Source organism: Onychomys torridus, chromosome 8, assembly GCF_903995425.1.
Source record: "Onychomys torridus chromosome 8, mOncTor1.1, whole genome shotgun sequence".
NCBI lineage: Eukaryota > Metazoa > Chordata > Mammalia > Rodentia > Cricetidae > Onychomys > Onychomys torridus.
The window spans coordinates 57,772,884-57,793,795 of NC_050450.1; the positions used below are offsets into that span (position 1 = coordinate 57,772,884).

The window sequence follows — 20,912 nt, forward strand, 5'->3', positions numbered from 1 at the left end:
CCATCAGCGCTGACTTGTCTGTCACTGTCTGCTTCGTCTCACACAGTCACACTCCACAGTCTGCCACCGAGCTCCTGCCACCCAGGCTCAGGCCAGCTCCCCCTGACCCCTGATGCAGCCACCTCAGGAGTGAGATTTCAAACAGGTTTGCTCCTCAGTTTACCAAGTTGCCTAGCAACCATCTAGTCAATGGCGAGAGGCCCCACCCCCCCCTGCTTGACTTCACACCATGCTCAGCACTTCATTGGCTCCTGCCTGGTCCCACCTCTCAAGCCCTGGTTTTGGGAACAATACCCAGACCCCACAGATGCTGGACAAAGGAACCTACTACCCTCACCAAACTCCCACCAACCACCTGCCACCCCAAACACACACAACAACGACTCCAGTGTCATACCAAATCTTTATATTAACTCATCCCCACAGCCCTCTGTCCTTCCTTGTCCCTTCTCATCTTGGTGGTCATCAGGGCTACTGGGGTCGGGTCCCCCTCCACACCACCAGAGCTGAAGCCGCCATTCGGGATGGGCGTGGCATAGGGAGAGCAGGGGGAGATCCAGCTCCGGCTCGCCTTCATCCCCACTATTGGTGGGCTCTGGAAACACACGCTGGCCGGAAGCGGTAGCCAGTAGAGGCAAGCTAGGGTGAAGGCTGGAGGAGAGGGCAGTCTGTCAGCACCTAGGTCAGGATGATATATATGTAGGAGATCCACCTCCTCCCCAAGCCTGGCTCCAAGCCCGTTTAGTGACCTCACTCCATTGGTGCAGTCCTTCTGGGGCAGAAAAGTCACCAGAGGTTCCAGCGTGCTGTTAGTGAGAGCTCCATTGACGTCCCACACAGAGACAATTCCACTGGTGTTACCACTCACCAGGAACTGCCCGCTCCTGGGAATGAAGGGAAACTGTGGGCACACAGGTGGCATCACTCTGGGGGCAGAAGCCATTCCTATCCAGGGGCCTAGGAGGCAGCCAGACTCTTGACGGTCTGGAACCTGGAAGAGGCCACAGCCACTTACGGGTCCAGATCAAAGTAGATACGCTGATTGGTAGTCACTTCCCGACTCAAAGACCACAGGAGGTGGCCAGGCTGCCGGAGATCCCAGCACAGAAGTTCAGCATCCTGAAGACAAGAACAGGGGTCTGAAGTGTTCCCACCCCTCATTCTCCCTCTCTCTCCCCTGCCTCCACCTCAGCCTCCTTCAAACTCGGTTTCAACACATTACAAACGACAGCCCCACTCCTGCTTACGTACAAGCTCTGGGCTCTGACCAATACCTTTCGGGCTCCTGAGAAGAAGAGGTTGCCATCGGGGTGAAAGCAAAGATGGGTGACACCCCCTTGGTGGCCTCCCAGCAAGGCGAGAGGAGAACCGTCATCCCGGGCATACAGGCCTAGGGTACGGCCATAGGAGCCACAGGCGTAAAGGGCCTGAGCTGGACTAAAGGCTATACAGGAGATGATGCCACTCTGGCCCTGCTTTTTTGCTGGAGAGGAAACAAGAGAGCAATTAGCTAGCACAGGACAGTAACTAGCCTCGGAGCTCTGTGTCCTGCCTAGGACTGACATGCAGGGACTCATTCCCCCACCTTGCTTGTCACAAGCATGGAAGTTCTCTGATGCTTCCCACATCATTCAGTTCCCCTAAAGAACCTGGTCTCCCTCTCCCAATCACAGCCCAGTTTTTCCTGGAAGGGATGGAGATCTACAGGCCTACAGGAAATGAACTCCCCTTCACCTTCAATTTTATAAGTTCAGTGGTACAGTACTTGCCTAACACAAGACCCAGGGTTCAATCCCAGGCCTGGGTGGGTTAGGAGTTAACCCAGCTTTCTAATCAACTGGTTGACCTAGGAAGAGTTTCCTCCAAGCCCAGAGTCAGTGTCTCCTCTGAGAAACCCCACAGGTGGCCCCAGCTCACTCACGGTCCCGTCATAGGTGCTACACTTTCATCTCCTGCCCCTGGAGGCTTACCAAACGTGGGTCGCAGCTCACAGTCTCTACCAGGCCTGGATGTGGAAAAGACACGCACGGTCCGGTTGAATCCACAGAAGAGCTGGGAACCATCCGGGGAAAAGCAGAGCGAGTGGGCTGCTGTCAGCTCGTCCTAGGGGCAGGAGAGGGCTGGAAATGGGCCTGCAAAGCTTCGTCTGTCTTCCAAAAAGGAGGGCGAGGCCCCAGTGAGCACAGGGGCTGGACAGGGAAGTCAGTACCAGGTGGTTGTACGCGCGAAAGGAAGCCCGGAGTTCTCCAGTGAATGCATCCCAGATGTGAATTGGGTTCTCCCGGCTGCTGCTGGCCACACTGAGAGAAACACGGAGGCTGAGGCCTGGCACTGTCAGAGGAAGGGAAGGAAGCCAAGTGCCCGGCCCTCCCCGCTTCCATCAGAGGGCACACTGAGCACCCTCTCCCACCCTCCCAGGAGCCCTGGCAGTCTAAGAAGAGGCCTCCTTGAAACTGGGTGTGTGGGCTGGGTAAGGAGATGATGGGGACACGTGGTAAAGGGCACAGCGAAGGTCATCACTTATCACTTACTAGGAGGTGTCTGGCTGGCTGGAGGACATCAGAGAATACCAGCAGTAATCATAGATGGTGTCACCCTCCACCATTCGAAGGACAGGAACCTGGACAGAGATGTGGGAATGCTGAGGCTACTGGCAGGGGAAAGCAGGCAGAAACAAACAAACAAACAAACAAACAAACAAACAAACACAAAAATAAAACGTGCCCCCAGGAGGTATTAGGACACTTCGGGACACTAACCAGATAGAAGAAATGAGGACTTAAAGAACAGTCTTTACTGTTCAAGCATTTCACCCAGGCTCCGATGTTAGACTCGGGCCACAGAATGCAAGAGATTCATATCTTTGTTTTTCAAGATAAGACTTCTTTGTGTAGCCCTGGCTGTCCTGGAACTCTCGCTGTAGACCAGGCTGGCCTCAAACTCAGAGACCTACCTACCTGCCTCTCAAGTGCGTGCTGGGATTAGAGGCGTGAGCCACCGCCTCCGGGCCATAATTTTTTTAAACACTTATAATAGACACAAATAATACCCTAGTCTCGAGACAAAGAACCAACCAGGTTCTATGCTACTCTACCCTTTAAATAGATTACCAGGCCTTAGGGATTTAGCCCAGTGACAAAGTTGATTGCCTACCATTTGCAAGGCCCTGAGTTTGATCCCCAGCAATGTAAAAACAAAATTAATTCCAAAACTGTAAAGACTTCGTAAAATACTGTCTATGTGTATGCCCACACATCGCACTGCACACTTGAGTCAGAGGACAACGGGAAGTGAATAGGTTCTCTCCTTCCCACAGGGAGGGGGGTTGGGGGGGGTCTAGAAATCTAACTCAGATCTCTACCTGCAGAGTCACCACAAGTGTTTGCCCCCCAGGCAGTTTCATAGATCCCAGATTGGCCTTGAACTTCTGATCTTCCTGCTTCCACCTCCAGGGAGGAAGGTCATCACACCCTGCTCATGCCCTGCTGGGGAAGGAACCCAGGGCTGGATGCATGAGATACAAGGACTCTGCCAAGTACATTCCCAGCCAAATGTACAAACATTTAAACAGAAAGATAAGGGCTGTGGACGTACATCAGTGGTAGAACATTAGCCCGGCAGGCGTGAGGCCCTGGGTTCAATCTTGACTAACACAAACAAGCAAATACCTACAACCTTTCTATCCAGTTGAAGAAAATGAAGTCGAGTGTGGTGTCTCTTGCCTGTAACCCCGGCACTTGAACTGAGACAGGAGTTGCTGTGAGTTCAAGGCCAACCTGGAATACTTAAAATGAAACACAAAAGGGCCATGGCTGACTGGTAGGGTGTTTGCCGAGCATTCACAAAACCCTGGGCTGGGATCCTGGAACGTCAGCACTGCAGATGCACAGAGGCAGGAGGATGAGGAGTTCAAAGCCAGCCAGGGCTACTCGAAAGCCTGTCTCCCAAAAGCAAACAAAGAAACAAAGAAAACAGGGGTGGGGTGTTGGATGGTCAGTGGACAAAGGTGTGTGCTGTGTGAACCTGGCAACTGTAGTTTGATCTCTGGAACCCACGTAAAGACGGAAGGAGAGAACACAGATCTGTCACCTGATTTCCACGAGGTCATAGCCACCTGCACCCACACCTACACATATACTCATGCTAATGAAACAACAGCAATAAAAAAACGAAATAATTTTGACAGTGTGCTGGAGTGTGGCTCAAAGCCCTGGCTTGGATCCTCACTACTCCAAAAACAAAAAGAAAACGGTTGATGCCAGGAAGATAAAAGAACGCCAGACACTTTCGGATGCTGTTGAGAGTAAGTAGGGCTAAGTGCGCTGGAGACCACTGACGTCTCGCAAAGCTGGAGGCTGGGCGTCGTTCGCCCCAGCCTCCAAAGTGGTGGGATTACAAGCAGGTATCACCCAGGCCTGCCTAGAATTTTTCTGTTTGCTGGCTGTGAAACGGTGTTTGTTATGGCCTAACTTGGTATTTCCAACCATACTGTGAAGTTGTAAAGCGAAGGTAAACGGTTTGCTCTGTTATTTTTTCAGTTTTACTTGACATAGGGCTTCGTTTAGTCCAGGCTGGCCTCACACTCACCACGTAGCCCTCAAGGTTGGCCTTGAACTACCGTGTCTCTGTTTCCCAAAGTCTTTACAGACATGCACCACCACATGTGGCTTAAGCTTCTCTGTATGTAGGCACATCGTTTCATAAATTTTGCTTTTTGTCTACTAAGTTGCCCTCTTCTTCACAATTTATGGAACATTTAAACAGTCTGGACACCAACCCAACCGTGACTTCATTTTCTAGCCCATCAGCCAGACTCCGACAACTGACTGCCTGGAGGAAAGTTCCCTCCCACAGCCACCTCAGACTCCATTGATCTGTAAGGGACCAGCACCGCCTGCTGCTCCGGGCCCCATACTGGTTTGGAAGTCCAGTCTGTGTAGGAGTCACAGCGGCTTCAGCCGTCAACCTGACAGAAATCTGGAGTCACCAAGGGAGAGGACCTCAGTCGAGGGATTACAAGGATCAGACTGCCCCCGTAGGTATGTCTGTGGGGCATTTTCCTGATGCTGGTTGATGTGGGAGGGTCCAGCCGACTGTAGGTGATGCCATCCCTGGGCAGGTGAGCCTAGACTGTACAAGATGGCTGACCATGAGCTTGGGAACAGCCAGGAAGTAGGCAGTGTTGCTCTCTGGCCTCTAATCAGCAGCAGAAAAGCAAACTAGGCCAAAACCCCATCCTCAGCCATCACCCCTTTACTCTTCCTGCTCCGGCCCAGCACTGGAATCTGTCTCCTCCACTCCCTCCTTCTCCTGACAGCCCATTACCAGCCACTGCCTCCTTGTCAACACTTCTAGGACATCCTGAGTGTCCTCCGACCTCCCCCTTTCCCCCCACTGCTCTCAAACTCACCCATCCATTCTCCACAGTAGAACCCAGACCTCAGCAAGCTGGGATTCTACATAGCCTCATTCTCCTGCTAAAATATTTTAGAGGTTTCATGTAGCCCTTTTCCTTACGAAGACTTCCATTAAATGCTCCTACCTGCAAGTCAGCCTTCAAAGTTCATCTCTACCCACTTCCTTAAAAATCACAATGTCCACCACTTGGATTCTCGGGCCCCATGAGATAGCAACTCCGTACACTCTCAGCCACAGGCTTTCTAGAACGAGTCTCTGTTTGGAATACTATTCCTTCCTCTTCCCTGTACCTCCCCAGGTAGAACCTATATCACTCCAGGTCCTAGGTGCTCCCTCCTCTGAAAAGCTGTCTTTACCCCTTCACCCTCCACGTTCCCAAGTTCTCGGTGCTTCTTACTGTTTCTAACAGTGTCAAGAGTCTGTCTCCCTGCCCACCTCTGTCCTCTCAACATCCAGGCAAGATCATAGGCAAAGGATTCACTCGTCTGTTTCCTGCCGTTTTACACCTGTGAGTTTTTACCCGCATGTATGTATGTGCACATGTGTGCCTAGTGCCCTCAGAGGTCAGGAGAGGGTGTCAGATCCCCTGGGACCAGAGTTACCGGGGTTAGGTGCCACTGTGTGGGTGCTGAGTGGTGAACCTAGGTCCTCTGCCGATGGACAAGTGATCTTAAGCGCCCAGCGACCTCTCCAGCCCCAGGAAGTAATGTTTCCACGAGCAAAGGCAGACAGCAACACTGTTGCAGAACGTAACACCCCAAATAATTAGACCCCAGTTAGAGTCAAAGGTGTGAAGTGGGCGATCAGAGGTCAGACAGGCTTCATGAGGGCTGGTTTCAGTGATGTGGGGAGTCAGGAAGGTCACAGGATGAGACCCTGGCTTCTGGCTTGGAGAGCTGAGGCCACAAAGATGGGGCAGGACTTAAGAGACACAGACAAGCCGGGCGGTGGCGCACACCTTTAATCCCAGCACTCGGGAGGCAGGTGGATCTCTGTGAGTTCAAGGCCAGCCTGGTCTACAGAGCGAGACCCAATCCAGGCAGCAAAGCTACACAGAGAAACCCTGTCTCGAAAAACCAAAACAATAACAACAACAACAACAAAGTGCACAGACAGGCTATGAGGCGCCAACCTCCACAGAAGTCATCAGAAAAGACTCTGCAAGGATAAAGGAACAATTGCCTAGCTCTGGCACTGGGGGTGAGGGCACCCCACCCCCAATCTGAAAAGGGTGTGAAAGATGCAAAGTCCCTAGAGAGGGCCAGAGTGGTACCAAGAACCACAGGGTATGACAACAGGGACACAGTCAGGAAACAGGCTGGGGAGCCAGTTCTAGAAAGTTCTGAAGAGATGAGAAGGTAAGAGGGAGACCACATAAGGGGGAGGAATGCAGTCATCTCTCAGTCCCCAAGAAGCATGGGTTCCAAGACACTCCCCCAACATACCAGCATCTGTTGATGGTCAGTCTCACAGATCATATGAAGGGCTATGGTATCTGTGGAGAACTTATATATGCCCTCTCAGATACTTCCATCCCTAGGTTACTTTTAATTACTAATTAATGTAAATGTCACATTGAGAGTTGCTATACTATATGGCCCAGGAAATGTAATAACAAGGGAAGAAAAGCTCCAAACATGTCAGGACAGACTCATTGGTTTGTTTGTTTGTTTGTTTTTTAACTAATCTATTTTACATCCTGGCCGCTGACTCCCCCAACCCCCAACCAGATGGTTTTTGGTGGTGGTGGTGGTGGTGGTTTTTTCGAGACAGGGTTTCTCTGTGTAGTTTTGGTGCCTGTCCTAGATCCCACTCTGTAGACCAGGCTGGCCAGACTCCCTGTTTTTATCAAATATTTTGGACCTGCAGTTGTACAGATGCCAGAAGCATGGACAGAGGACCGACTACATCCAAAACTGTCTTCATACACTAGGCAAGCATGCTGCATCCTAGTCCTATGGATTTCATCCGTTCTCAAACACTGAGCTCTCAGACATGAGAAGTGAGAACACTTAGCTAGAACGAAGGGCACACACCTGTGACTCCACACTCGGGAGGCGGAGGCAGGAAGGTCACAAGTTCAAGGTCAGTTTGGGATACTAAGACTCAGTCTGAAAAAAAGGGAGGAGGAGGTGAAGATACAGCTCTGCCCTAACAAACATGTATGAAACCAAGGGTGTGAACCCAAAAACTGGAATGGGGGAAAAAGAGAGAATACTTAAGGAGTGAGGCTCAATAGAACACGTTCACCCACATACTGCTAAAAGAAAGAAAAAACAGCTAAGAAAAATTTGAAAACAATTCTATCACAAATCATTAATATATAGAGAAATAACTATAGAGATGGAAGTCCACATGCACAGACTGTTGGTGCTAAGGTATTTCTAACACATACAATTTCCTGTAAAAACCTGACTCTGCTTCTCTGCTGGGTGTGACAGATCTTGTCTTCAATCCCAACTCTAAGGAGGCAAAGGCAGGCCCATCTTTGAGTTCTAGACCAGCCAGTGTTACAAAGTGAGATCCTGTCTCAAAAACAAAACAAACCCACGGAAAACAGAGAAGGGGAAGAGGAGAAGAAACCAGAGGGGCTTTCCTGAAATAGAAGGGAAGGAAGGGAAAAGACCCACTTACTTACACCATGTGCAGACATCCACTCAACTATTTATTTGGAAATAGCTGCTGTGCAGGCCAGGGTACTCTGGCCTCTCAATCCTCCTGCCTCAGCCCTCCTGAATGCTAAGACTGCACAGGCATTGGCCACCACACCCAGCTGGCTATCAAAAGAATAATACATGCTACTAAAATCCTAGAAACGCAAATGTCCAAAGGGAAGAAAAGGTTTTTGTTTTGTTTTTTAAACAAAACCTATCAAAAGCACTCAACACGCACCATTAGACACAGGAACTAGAAGCCTGGACCACTGTGAAAAACATTTAGCATATAATTGCTGAAAAGGGAAAAGCAGGAACCATGAACTTCGGGGTTATAAACACATAAACAACCCCCATACTGGGACACGGCTTTCAGAAACAATGGAAATTAAGTTTCAGGTGCTGATTTTTGTCAAGTGGCAGGCAATGATGGCTTTCTCTTTGTTTGTTTTGAGGCAAGGTCTGAATGTACAGCTCAGAAGGACCTAAAGCTAACTACATAGCCTAGGCTGGCCTCGAGCTCACACTGATCCTTCTGCCCCAGCCTCCCAAGTACTGAGATTTTAGGCATGAGCTACCACACTAGGGTCTTATTCTCATAGTCTCTCTCCTTCCCCTGTCTCTGTATGTGTGTTCATAAGGTCTCAAGCATGCCAGGCAAGCACTCTGCCATGGGTTACATTCCCAGTGAGTTGTGACGGCTAACGTTTTTAAACACTATTATTGTGTGTGAGAATGCAGGAACATGTCACATGCACACATGGCAATTTGTGGAATTGGTTCGCTCTTTCCATCTTTATGTGAATTCTGGGGGTCCAACTCAGGTCACCAGGCCGGCACATCAAGGGAATTAACCAGGCCGATGGTTAATGCCGATCATTATAACTTGTCGGGACCTAGAATGACCTGAGATAAGCCTGTCACTTCTGTGAGAGAACTTCTGGACTGGATTACCTGATGTAGCAGGACCCACCCTAAATATGACAGGCCCCATTCTATGGGCTTGGGTTCTCCTGGGCTATATAAAAAGGACAAAGGTGGATGGAGGACCAGCTTTCCACACCGCTGTGCTTCCTGACTGAGGACAGGGGACTGCTACCATGACCTCCCTGCAATGATGGGCAGTACCCTCAAACTGGAACCAGAAGTAACTCTTCCTTCAGATGCTCTGTAAGACACTGTCACAGCAATGAAGAAAATAACCACACCTCAGCACCCTTCCTTGTTTCTCCATAAAAGAGCCCTACGGTCCCAGTGTCTTTAACCATCCCCACCAGAGACAGTCTCTCTAATACACCGTAGGCCCTGGTCTTGAGACACCCTCAGTGTCTGTCTGGGAACCAGGGCTTTTTACCTTCCAGAACTCACAGATCTGCAGCCTCTGATCTAGACCGCCATTGAGCACCAGGCCACCCTTCTTTCTGGAATCCATCAAGACTCACAGAAACATTAGCCTGTCAAGATGCCGCATGCATTGCAATCTCAGTATGTGTGAGGCCAAGCAGGATCACCACATGACAGACACCTCTGCCTGGTCTGGTACATAGTAAGTTCCAGGCCAGCCAGGGATATAGAGACTGCCTCAGAACAAACAAACAAACAAACAAAAAAAAACACCCACAGGGCAGATAGATGGTTGAGTAGTTAAGAGCACGTACTGCTCTCCTGCAGAAGACCTAAGCTCCATTCCTGTACCCATGTCAGGCAACTCACAACTCCCTGTAAGTCCAGCTCCCAGGGATCCAACACCCTCTCCTGGCCTCTGTGGGCACCTGCACTCACATGCACAGACAGAGACAAAGATATACATACTGTAAATTAGAAAAAAATAAAATAAAAACCCAGGCATGGTGGTGTATACCTTTAATCCCAGCACTCGGGAGGCAGCAGCAGGTGGATCTTTGTGAGTTCAAGGCCAGCCTGGACTACAGAGCGAGATCCAGGACAGCCAAGGCTATACAGAGAAACCTTGTCTTGAAAAACAAACATACAAAAAACAGTAACAAAAGACAAGCACAGACATATCCATTAACCTCGGGCACTAGAGAAGCCTCAGCCTTCCAGCTTACCTAGCATTACCTTGACACACACACTATTCCACATACCCCAGTCTGCCTTACTTAAAATTAAGGCCTGTCAGCACTCCAAAATCCTTACTTAGCTAAGGACTTCCAATATTTTTTTTAAAGCTTTTTTAAAAAATTTATTTATTATGTATATAGTATTCTGCCTGCAGGCCAGAAGAGGGCACCAGATCCAAGTATAGACAGCTGTGAGCCACCACATGGTTGCTGGGAATTGAACTCAGGACCTCTGGAAGAGCAGCCAGTGCTCTTAACCTCTGAGCCATCTCTTCAGCACCAGGCCTTCCAATATTTATACTCTAGGATCTAAAGTCACCCTTACTTCTTATCTTCCTGGAACCCCTTCACCCTCCAGAACTTGCCTGGCCCTGGCTTCCCATGCCCTCTTGAGCTGAGATGGCTTTCTGGCTCACACTCCCCTCCTCCGTAAACACTTCAAGGCCAACGTGTGCAGGTTGATGTCACCTTGTCTTTGACTTCTGAGCACCAGTAGTCCCTACGTGTCCCTTTTTGTCACATACTCTGCCCAAGACTCAGCCTTCCTGGTTGGTTGTTTTTGTTTTCATTTTCATTTTTGAACCAGAGGTTGGCCTCAAACTCACCACTTAGACAAGGGTGACCTTGAACTTCTCATCGCTCTGCCTCCATCTCCCTAATGCTGAGTTCCAGGTATGGCCCACCACATCCATTTTATAAAATGCTGGGGATCAAACCCAGGGCTTTGTGTGCCAGGCAAACACCACTGAGTGGATAAACCCTTGTCCTCTTCATACCCTGCAACTCTTTTTTCTTTTTCTTTTTCTTTTTTTTTTTTTGGTTTTTCGAGACAGGGTTTCTCTGTAGCTTTGGATCCTGTCCTGGACTAGCTCTGTAGCCAGGCTGGCCTCGAACTCACAGAGATCCACCTGCCTCTGCCTCCCAAGTGCTGGGATTACAGGCGTGCGCCACCCCCGCCTGGCCTCACCCTACAACTCTTGATATCAACCTAGCTACTCCTTTGCCCTGATATTTTTGGAGGCAGAGTCTCACAGTACAGCCCTAGCTGACCTGGAACTTGCTATATAGACCAGGCTGGCTTTAAACTCACCTGCTTCTGCCTCCCAAGTGCTGGGATTAAAGGCACATGCCACCATGTCTGGCTTCCTTTTCTCTTTCTTATTCCTGAAACTTTACCTGCCTGGTTCTCCATCTTGCTTCCTACAGATCCTTCTGTTATCTTGATTATTACTATTTTATGTGAAGATGTTTGTGAATATGGGTGCATGCATGCCACGGTGCATGCACGGAGCTCAGAGGACAACTTTTAGGGGTCAGTTCTCTCTGCACCCTGGATTTCCTGAACTGAACTCAGGCTGTCAGGCATGAACAGCAAGCCCTTCAGCTGCTGAATCATCTCACTGGCCTACAGTCATTTTTTCTAAATGTGATTTTTTAAATAATTTATTTTTTTTTTATTTCATGTGCACTGGTGTTTTGCCTGCATGTGTGTCTGTGAGGGTGTCAGATCTTAGAGTTACACACAGTGGTGTGCTGTCATGTAGGTGCTTGGACTTGAACTCTAGAAGAGCAGTCAGTGCTTTAAATCACTGAGCCATCTCTCTAGCCCCAAGATGTTATTTTTAATTCAAAATAAGAAAAAAAAAAAAGGGTCGGAGAGTGGTGGCGCATGCTTTTAATCCCAGCACTCGGGAGGCAGAGCCAGGTGGATCTCTGTGAGTTCGAGGCCAGCCTGGGCTACAGATAGTTCCTGGACAGCCAGGGCTACACAGAGAAACCCTGTCTCAAAAAGCCAAGAAAAAAAGTACATGAGCTTTTTGGCTGCATGTATGTCTCTGTACCATACGTGTGCCTGGTATCCACAAAGGAAGGCCAGAAAAGGGCATCAGATCCCCTCAAACTGGAGTATATAGACTAGTACAAACCGCCATGTGAGTTTGGGGAATTGAGCCGGGTCCTCTGGAAGAGCAGCCAGGGCTCTTAACTGCTGAGCCGCCTCTCCAGCCCGCCCTACACTCACTCTTGAACTTCCTTTTCTACAGGAACTATTAGTTCATTCACTGTCCTCTCTTCTTCCAGGAATCACTGTTGCTCACCCCTGTATTCCTTCAGGTCTCTGCTTAAGAGCCACCTTAACAGCGAGGTCTTGCTCAAATACTCTTTTGTATTTGAAAACATTTTTTTTCTTAAGATTTATTTATTATGCATACAGAAGAGGGCGCCAGATCTCATTACAGATGGTTGTGAGCCACCATGTGGGTGCTGGAAATTGAACTCAGGACCTCTGGAAGAGCAGTCAGTGCTCTTAATCTCTGAGCCATCTCTCCAGCCCGTATTTGAAAACATTTTTTTAAAAAGCTCAAATTGCTTTTTTTAAAACAGAGCCTCACAGTGTAGCCCAGGCTGGCCTTGAACTCACAGAAATCCACCTGCCTCTGCCTTCTGTGCTAGGATAAAAGGCGTGTGCCAGCATCCCGGCTCTGAGTCCAGTTTTGAGGCCAGCCTGGTCAATGTAGTGAGACACCACCACAGAAAAGAAGCCCAAATCCCTGTGAGCCATCACAGGCTCTGTCCAGCCTGAGTCAGGACTCACAACGATGTGACTTTCCCTTTTCTTCCTCGATGTCTTCCGACACTGGCCAGACCCTTCTTGTGAAAGGTCCCCTGAGCCTTGTCACTCTCTGAAGCTCCTCTCCCCACCATGGGGCTAATGTGATGTAATTCAAATGTCTCTAAAACTGAAAAACAAAAAAACAACCACAACAAAAACCATGAAGACGGTTGGAGATTTAGCTCAAGGCCCTGGGTTCAATCCTTACCTCAAAAAAAAAAAAAAAAAAAAAAAAAAAAAAAAAAACAACCATGAAGACGGCTGGTGGCACACGCCTTTAAATCCCAGCACTCGGGAAGCAGAGCCAGGCAGATCTCTGTGAGTTCGAGGCCAGCCTGGTCTCCAAAGCGAGTTCCAGGAAAGGTGCAAAGCTACACAGAGAAACCCTGTCTTGAAAAACCAAAATAATAATAATAATAAATATAATAAATATAAATAATATTAATAATAATAATAATAACAACAACACATGAAGATGAGGCCCAGGGCTGCAGCTCTAGGGTTAAGTGTCCACTTGATACATTCCAGACAAACAAACCCAAGAAAACAAAGTACTGAACAAATAGGCTGAAAAGAAGGGATGGATTCATCCCACATGAGGCAGTCTCGTGTTTACATCAGCCGCTCGTTCCCAGTCAAGGGTGGGCTTCGTCATCTCCAAACTGGCATTACCATCCCTAACCATCAAGTTCACTGACCCTATTTCTCCAATTACTCAGTTTCACCAAGAACATGTTTAGAGGAGGGTGGGGAGATGGTTTGGGGGCAAAGGTCTTGCTGCACAAGGGTGAAGACCTTAGATCAAATTCCCAAAAACCAATTAAGTCAGATACGTAGCTACTGCCTGTAACCTCAGAAGTACTAGGACAGGATACAAAGTAGAAACAAGCCAATCCCAGAAGCCTGCAGGCTACATGGAGCAGTGAACAGGAGAGCCTGCCTCAAAGACATGGAAAGCAAAGACCGCTGCCTGGGCTGTTTTCTGACTTCTGCATGCCCTAAAATGCACACATCCACACATCACACACACACACACACACCACATATACACACCAAGGTTTTTCTTTCTTTCTTTCTTTTTTTTTGAAGCTGAGGATCCAACCCAGGGCCTTGCGCTTGCTAGGCAAGCACTCTACCACTGAGCTAAATCCCCAACCCCCACAATTTTTTTTTTTAAAGATTTATTTATTATGTATACAGCGTGTTTGACTGCAAGCCAGAAGAGGGTGCCAGATCTCATTACAGATGGTTGTGAGCCACCATGTGGTTGCTGGGAATTGAACTCAGGACCTCTGGAAGAGCAGTCAGTGCTCTTAACCTGAGCCATCTCTCCAGCCCAATTTTCTTTAAACTCACATTTACAAGCAGGGTATAAGCATATTGATCAGGAGTTCAAGGTCATCCTCAGCTATTTATGAAGTTCAAGGGCAGTCTAGGGATGTGACCTTATCTGGAGGGCGGGGTGCAGGAAGCTAACAATCAGTAGCAGACACAGGACCATCTCTGTGAGTTTGAGGCCAATCTGGTCTACACAGTGCATTCCAGCCAGGGTTCCATAGTAAGACCCTATCTCAAAAACATAAAAAGGTGCTACAGAGATGGCTTGTTGGTCAAGAGCACTGTCTGCTCTTCTAGAAGACCCAGGCTGGATTTCCACATGGCAGATCACAACCTTCTGTAACCAGTTCCAATGCCCTCTTCTGGTGCACACAGGCACCAGGCACGCATGCAGTATATAGACACATATAGGCAAAACATCCATACACATTACATGGTCTACATAGAGAGTTTCACGCCAGCCAAAGCTACGTAATAAGACTGTGTCCAAAAAAAAAAAAAAAAAAAAGAGAGAGAGAGAATTAAATAAAGTCATGAGTTTGGGGTCCCCTGACAGGATTATATACAGTACAAGGAAGAGGCGAGTAGTTTAGCTTAGTGGTAGAGGTTCAACAGGGGCACAGCCGTGGAAGAGACTGTTTCTACAATCCTGCTAGGTGATGCCTCAGTCTTAGACTTCCTGGCCTCTAAAACTGTGAGTGCTGGGAGCCAACCCAGGGCCTGTGCGCACTAGGCCAGCACTTATGCCAGCAAGCCATACCACAGAGCCCTTGATTTTGTGAGACAGGGTCTTGGCCTATAAGCTGTCACCCTGACTCCCAATTCTCCTCCCTCAGCCTCCCTAATGTTGGGATTACAGGTGCACACAATGCCCAGAAAGAAATCTTTTCCTGTCAGTTGTTTGGGGCAGGGCGCTAGTTGTTAATGGAAGACATCCCAGAACTTACCATGTGACTAGACTAGGCAGGCTCCCTAGTGCTGGGACTATAAACCGTGGACCAGCATGTCAGGCTAAATCTTGTCCTTATAAATGACACAGTCTCCGTTATTCCTCCCTCTGCTGGGTCACCCCGACACATCACTACCTAACAAGCTTCCTGGTCCACATTCCCTCTTATCACTGATCCATTTCTTGTCTTAGAAATGTAGGTCAGCGATCAAAACCCTCTCTTGGCTCCCTTTTCATAGCACAAGTCCGAAGAACTGCCCATTCTTTTTCCTTTACACGCTCTACCCAACTTCTGCCTCCACCTCTCTCCGAACGTGCTCTTGTATGGTCACTCAGCGCCATTAGTCGGGACTCTTCCTTCTGTGTGTTGATGGCGCCTCTCTGGGGGCGGGGGGGCCTGGAGAGAGGTCTCAGCAGTGAAGAGCAGTTAGGTGGCGGCGGCGGCGGCGGCACACACCTTTATTCCCAGCACTCAGGAAACAGAGGCAGGCGGATCTCTGAGTTCAAGACCAGCCTGGTCTACAGAGCAATTCCCAGCGCAGCTAGAGCTACACAGAGAAAGGCTGTCTCAAACCAAACCAAACCAAAAAGAGCAGGTAGGTACTGCTCTTCCAGAGGACCCTTTCTTAGGGGGCAGGGAGGGGACAGCCCCTCCCCCCCAGCAGCAGGGGTTGTTGTTGTATCTGTTTTTGGAGTCAGGGTCTCACTTTGTAGCCCTGGCTGTCCTGGGACTCACTATGTAGACCAGGCTGGCCTTGAACTCCTGAGGACTGGGATTAAAGGCATGTGCCACCAGAGGACAGAAGTTTGAGCTGACCATGACTCCAGCTCCCTCTTCTAACCTCCAAGGGTAGTCAACACACACGTTATAGACACACATACACATACAAATTTAAAATAAATCTTTAAGAGCCTGCCTCAAAAGACAGACAGACACGCACGCACGCACGCGCACACACACACACAACCCCTTCGGTGTTACTCTTGCCCTTTTGCTCACCCAGAGTCCACTCACCACTGGTTTGAAACTCTCAAATAGACCCAAGAGGCCTTCCCACAAGACCCTGCATTATACTGCCCATCACCTTCCCATCACCCCACACCCACGCTCCCTCTATTCTGTGAACACAAAGCTTCCCCAGCTCGGGGTCTCTGTGGTACTGTCGCCACTTCCTGGAAGTTTGTCCACATCATTCAGACATCATCACTCTTCAGGTCTCACAAAAAACTGTCTCCTTTTCTATCCACTCCCCACCCCAACACACACACCTGTACTTCTAAAGGGCTAGCTACCGCAAGGCTGTTTTTGTTTTGTGTTTTGAGACAGGGTCTTACTAGGTAGCCCTGGCTAGCCTAGAACATGCTTTGTAGATCAGGCTGGCCTCACAATCACAAGAGATTCTTCAGATTCTGCCCCCTGAGTGTGGGGATTAAAAGAGTGTTCCATGACATCCCACTTCCGTAGGGTTTTGTTGTTTCCTACAGTGTTGGGAACTGAACCAAGGGCTCCTTGAATACTAGGTAAACACAAGAGCGCAGAGCTATATCCCTAGCCAGAAGCGCTGTCTCCTGGTTAGCCTCTCCTTTTCCTGTTTTTTACCTTCAAAGCAGTTATTTATTTTTCTATTTCTTAAAGAGACAGGCCTCAGGCAAACATGGTGATACATTCCTGCAACCTCAGCACTTACAGGTAAAGCCAGCAGAGGAGGGAGGGATTCAAGTCCACCCCTGGCTATATAGCTACTGTGAGTTTGAGGCCAGCCTTCTCTACATAAGATCTTGTCTCAAAGGGGGTGGGGTGGGAGGTGGAGCAGCTCAGCAGTTAAGAGCACTGGCTACTCTTTCAGAGAGGAGCTGGGGTTCAATTCCCAGCACCCACATGACATCTAACAACTGTAACTCTAGTCCCACGGGATCTAACGCCCTCTTCTGGCTTCCACAGGCACTGCATGCATGTGGAACACAAATACATTCAGGCAAAACACTCAGACACATTAAAAAATTTTTTTTGAACCTCAAAAAAAAAAAAAAAAGTTTTCCCTGTGTTTGACAACACATGCCCTGCAGCTCCAACAATTGAAAGGTTAAAAGGGGGGAAGGAAATCCAGGAGTTCAAGGCTAGGCTCAGCTATGTCATGAGTTAGAAGCCAGGATGAGACCTGTCTCAGAACGCACAGAGGTAGCTGGAAAGATGGCCCAGAGGTTGAGAGGACCCAAGTTCAGTTCCCAGGACCTATGTCAGATGGTTCACATCTACCTGTAACTCCAGCTTGGCTCCATGTAGGGAGCACAAAAGTCCCTGCTCCCACACATCTCCAAAAAAACCAGGGATGTTAAGTACACAGGATGTCCTTCTAACCAGAAAGCTGGTGATGGAGGTGATTAGTCGCCCAGTGATCTGCCATCTGTGTTATGTGTTGGGCCAGGCCATATCAAGTTCCTACAACCAGAACTGGAGATACCTAACTGACCCTTAACAGCCAGGGGCTCCCCAACCTCCTGCAAGGACCAGAGATACCTTACAGTTTAAATGACCCTTACATTCACTATCTGTATAACCAGGGGCTGCCCCAAGGTCCTATAACAAGGACCAGAGATGGCTAACAGCCCAAATGACCTCTGTGCTATCTGTACGATCAAGATAAGGCCAGACCCATGCTTAGGCCCTTAAGCTAGTACAGGTAGCCTATCTCAAGAAGACACCTTCTGGGAAGAAATGACATACCCTGAGTCAAGTTTCAATTATGCTTCCTTGTACACCAGGGACTGTATTACACCAGGAAACTTTCCCAAGTTATACTGTGTTTAAATTTGTTGGGAATAAACTGCCCGAGATCAGACTCCCCGACATCCTGATCCAAGCTGATGGATGTCCATCTGAACCTTTCCTTCACACTTCTTCAAGATTCACTTTCTTTCCCTACTCCTCAGCTCCAAAGGCACCAGTGCACACACACACACACACACAGACACAGACACACAGACACAGACACACACACACACACACACACACACACACACTCACACACACTTAGAAATTAAAAATAAGGCCGGGTGGTGGTGGCACACGTCTTTAACCTCAGCACTCAGGAGGCGAAGGCAGATGGATTTCTGCAAGCCTGGTCTAAAAATCAAGTTCCAGAAGTACACAGAGATACCCTGTCTCGAGAAACAAATCAGGGCTGGAGAGATGGCTAAGAGCACTGGCTGCTCTTCCAGAGGACCCAGGTTCAATTCCCAGCACCCACCTGGCAGCTCACAACTGTCTGTGACACCAGTTGCAGGGGATCTGATACCTTCACATCAATGCACATAAAATAAATTATTTTTTTTAAAAAAGAAACAAAAACAAAAATTAAAAATAAATCTTAAAAGGAGAGAAAGGATGAGAAAGCAAACAGGCAGATACAGAGTCTCACGATGCTGCCCAGGCCGTATTGCAGCGCCCAGGCTGAAGTAATTTCCTGCACGGGACTTTTAGAGCATTTGTTTTCACGTGCAATGATCTTGTTCACTGACATGCATTTGCACACTGCACAAAAAATACAACCAACTCTTCATCTATCGTTCACTTCTGTAAGAGCGCAGCCCAAACACAGTGGCCTTGAACTTTCCATGCAGTTGAGAGCACCTCGAACTGATCCTCCTGCCTCCACCTCCAGAGTGCTGAGATTTCAAGGGTAAGCCAACACACCCAGTTTATGCAGTGTGGGAGCTTGAACATGGGCTTCGTGCGCGATGCTAGGCAAGCATCTACCAATGAGCCACCTCCCCAGCACACGTTAAAAACCATCTAAGAAACACCTAGACACACACTGTCACAGAAGAAAACAAGACTCCTGACGAACGGGACTGACTTCTCTTTAAATGACTTCAGAATTCAAGGAGAAAATGATACATGTGGACATCCACGGTGAAGGAACGTCCTGTCTATACACAGGTAACAACCCATGAGCACAGTCTTCATTTGCAGGAAGAGCTCTAATGTGTAGGGCTGGCAAAGGGATGGAGTCAGGCCCTCCCCTTACCATTTCTGCATATTCCACCGGCTCTCCTTCACTGTACAGTTCTGGGGGCAGGTTGTAAATCCGTAGGACATTATCAGCACTATTGGTCAAGATACAGGAACCATCAGGGGCCCTAAAAATATAGGAAAATTAGCAAACTGGACAGACCTGTCATTTCTAAGTGTAGGGCTAGGGCCCTTGAGAAGACACCAACCAGTCCTAGGTAAAACTTGAGCTCATGCAGACGGTGGTGGCACACATCTATAAGCCGCCTACTTGAGAGGCTGAGGCAGAGGATCCAGGCCAGACTGGGCAACTTGGCAAGGCCCTATCTCAAAATAAAGGAAAAAAAAAAAAAGGCTAGAAGGTAGCTTAGTGGTGAGGTCCAGACTAGCACGCTGGACACCAGAGGCTACGTCCACAGTGCTAGAAATGGAAGGAAAAATCCACAGAGCGAAGAAAGGAAAACACTCACCAGTATTCTATTACTCCTTAACCACCTCCTTAATCCTTTGGGATTTTTTTGTCTGGGCTTTTGCGGGCTGGGTTTTTTGTTGTTGTTTTACCTTGAGACAGGGATCTGTCCTGGATCTCGCTCTGTGGACCAGGCTGCCCACTGAACTCAGAGACCCTCCTGCCTCTGCCTCCCAAGTGCTGGGATTAAAAGCCACCACCACCGTCCAGCTTAGTTTTTATTTTTACTTTAAGACAGGGTCTCACTCTGTGGACAAGGCAAGACTCGAACTCTCAATCCTCCCTCTATTTCCCAGATGTTGACAGTACATCTGTCCCACCACGACGGGCCAACTAGAGGTGAGTTTTCAGATGAAAATCCTGAAGGTGGCCATCTCCCTGCCCGTTCTACTCACCACTTACAACCCTTCAGGAAGTTCTCGGAGCGAGTGCTGAACTCGGACCAGGAACCACTGAGGTATCGGGGTACCTGTGAGAAGCTGTAGCTCCAAAAGCTGGAAGGGAGATGGAGAAACAACAAACGGGTCATCAGCGCGAAACAGGCCTGGAACGGGGCTGAGGGCTGGTGGCTGTCGTGGTCACACGTCCGGGCTCCTCGGATCCCAGAGTCACTTACGTGTCTCCCTCATCCACAGGACCGGGTTCATCAGACACACCTTCCACGGCTTCTCCTGACTCCAACTCGGGCTGATTCGTTTCTTCTACCGTAAGGCTCGCATTTTCTGAAAGTTCTTGCTCCTCGATTCGAGGACTCAACTCACCGGGAGTATTAAACTCTTCCTCCAGGGGAGCGGAGAGGGGAACCGGGTCCCCTTGTTGCGGCTCCTGGGACGGAACCGAGCCAGCCACAGAATCTGTGGCTATCTGGGATTGGTCATCTCCACTGCATGGCGGTGGCACCAGTTCAGAGTCTGTATTTGTATCCACAGGGGAACCTTGGGGCACTGGAGCTGGGGCCTGATCAGAAGGGAGGCTGTCCGGAGCTAAGAGTCGCTCCTCCGACGTCTTCATTCTGTAGAGCAAGCAGGAAGGACAGGGGCCGGGCAAGCCTCGTTGCACCGGCTACCAGCTGCTGAGGCCAGGCTGCATTAAAGTTCCCGGGGATCCGGGCGCAGAACTGCACAGACCCACCGCGCCTGCTTTCCTCTTCCGGGAAGAGGAGCCGAACCCCGCAACCGAGGGCAGACACCGGGAAACCAATGCTGAAAGCAAAGCCCCCGGGGTCGCTGCGCGCCGCTAGTGCTTCTTGCTCTCGCGGGAGTCGGGCCACCTTCCCATTGGCTCTTTGCATCCCGGCTAAGGTCTGAGCGGTGTGGCGGGAAGGAACGAGTTGGCCCAACCCTCAAGTGCTAGAGAATTCCTAGAGGCTTCTGGGAGTTG

At 49.1% G+C, this 20,912-nt stretch overlaps 1 protein-coding gene across 1 annotated transcript; it reads right to left on the bottom strand.

The window, feature by feature from the left end:
* Window positions 1-384: 384 nt before the first annotated feature.
* On the bottom strand, window positions 385-20,795 carry Wrap53 (WD repeat containing antisense to TP53). Its single transcript, XM_036194433.1, has 10 exons — window positions 20,149-20,795; window positions 19,928-20,026; window positions 19,080-19,191; window positions 2,532-2,620; window positions 2,210-2,300; window positions 1,971-2,103; window positions 1,275-1,483; window positions 1,016-1,119; window positions 750-884; window positions 385-651 (listed from the first exon to the last, which is right to left on the bottom strand). Exons 1-10 carry the CDS (start codon window positions 20,541-20,543, stop codon window positions 405-407), a joined length of 1,614 nt encoding a protein of 537 aa, XP_036050326.1. The 5' UTR covers window positions 20,544-20,795; the 3' UTR covers window positions 385-404.
* Window positions 20,796-20,912: the final 117 nt, after the last annotated feature.

Bases quoted from the DNA above. Each gene is read 5' to 3' on its own strand.
- Wrap53 (XM_036194433.1), bottom strand. From the start codon at position 20,543: ATGAAGACGTCGGAGGAGCGACTCTTAGCTCCGGACAGCCTCCCTTCT. The intron at 885-1,015 runs GTAAGTGGCTGT...CTTCATTCCCAG, and splicing joins ATCTACTTTGATCTGGACCC to GAGCGGGCAGTTCCTGGTGA. The intron at 652-749 runs GTCACTAAACGG...CCTCTCCTCCAG, and splicing joins GACTGCACCAATGGAGTGAG to CCTTCACCCTAGCTTGCCTC.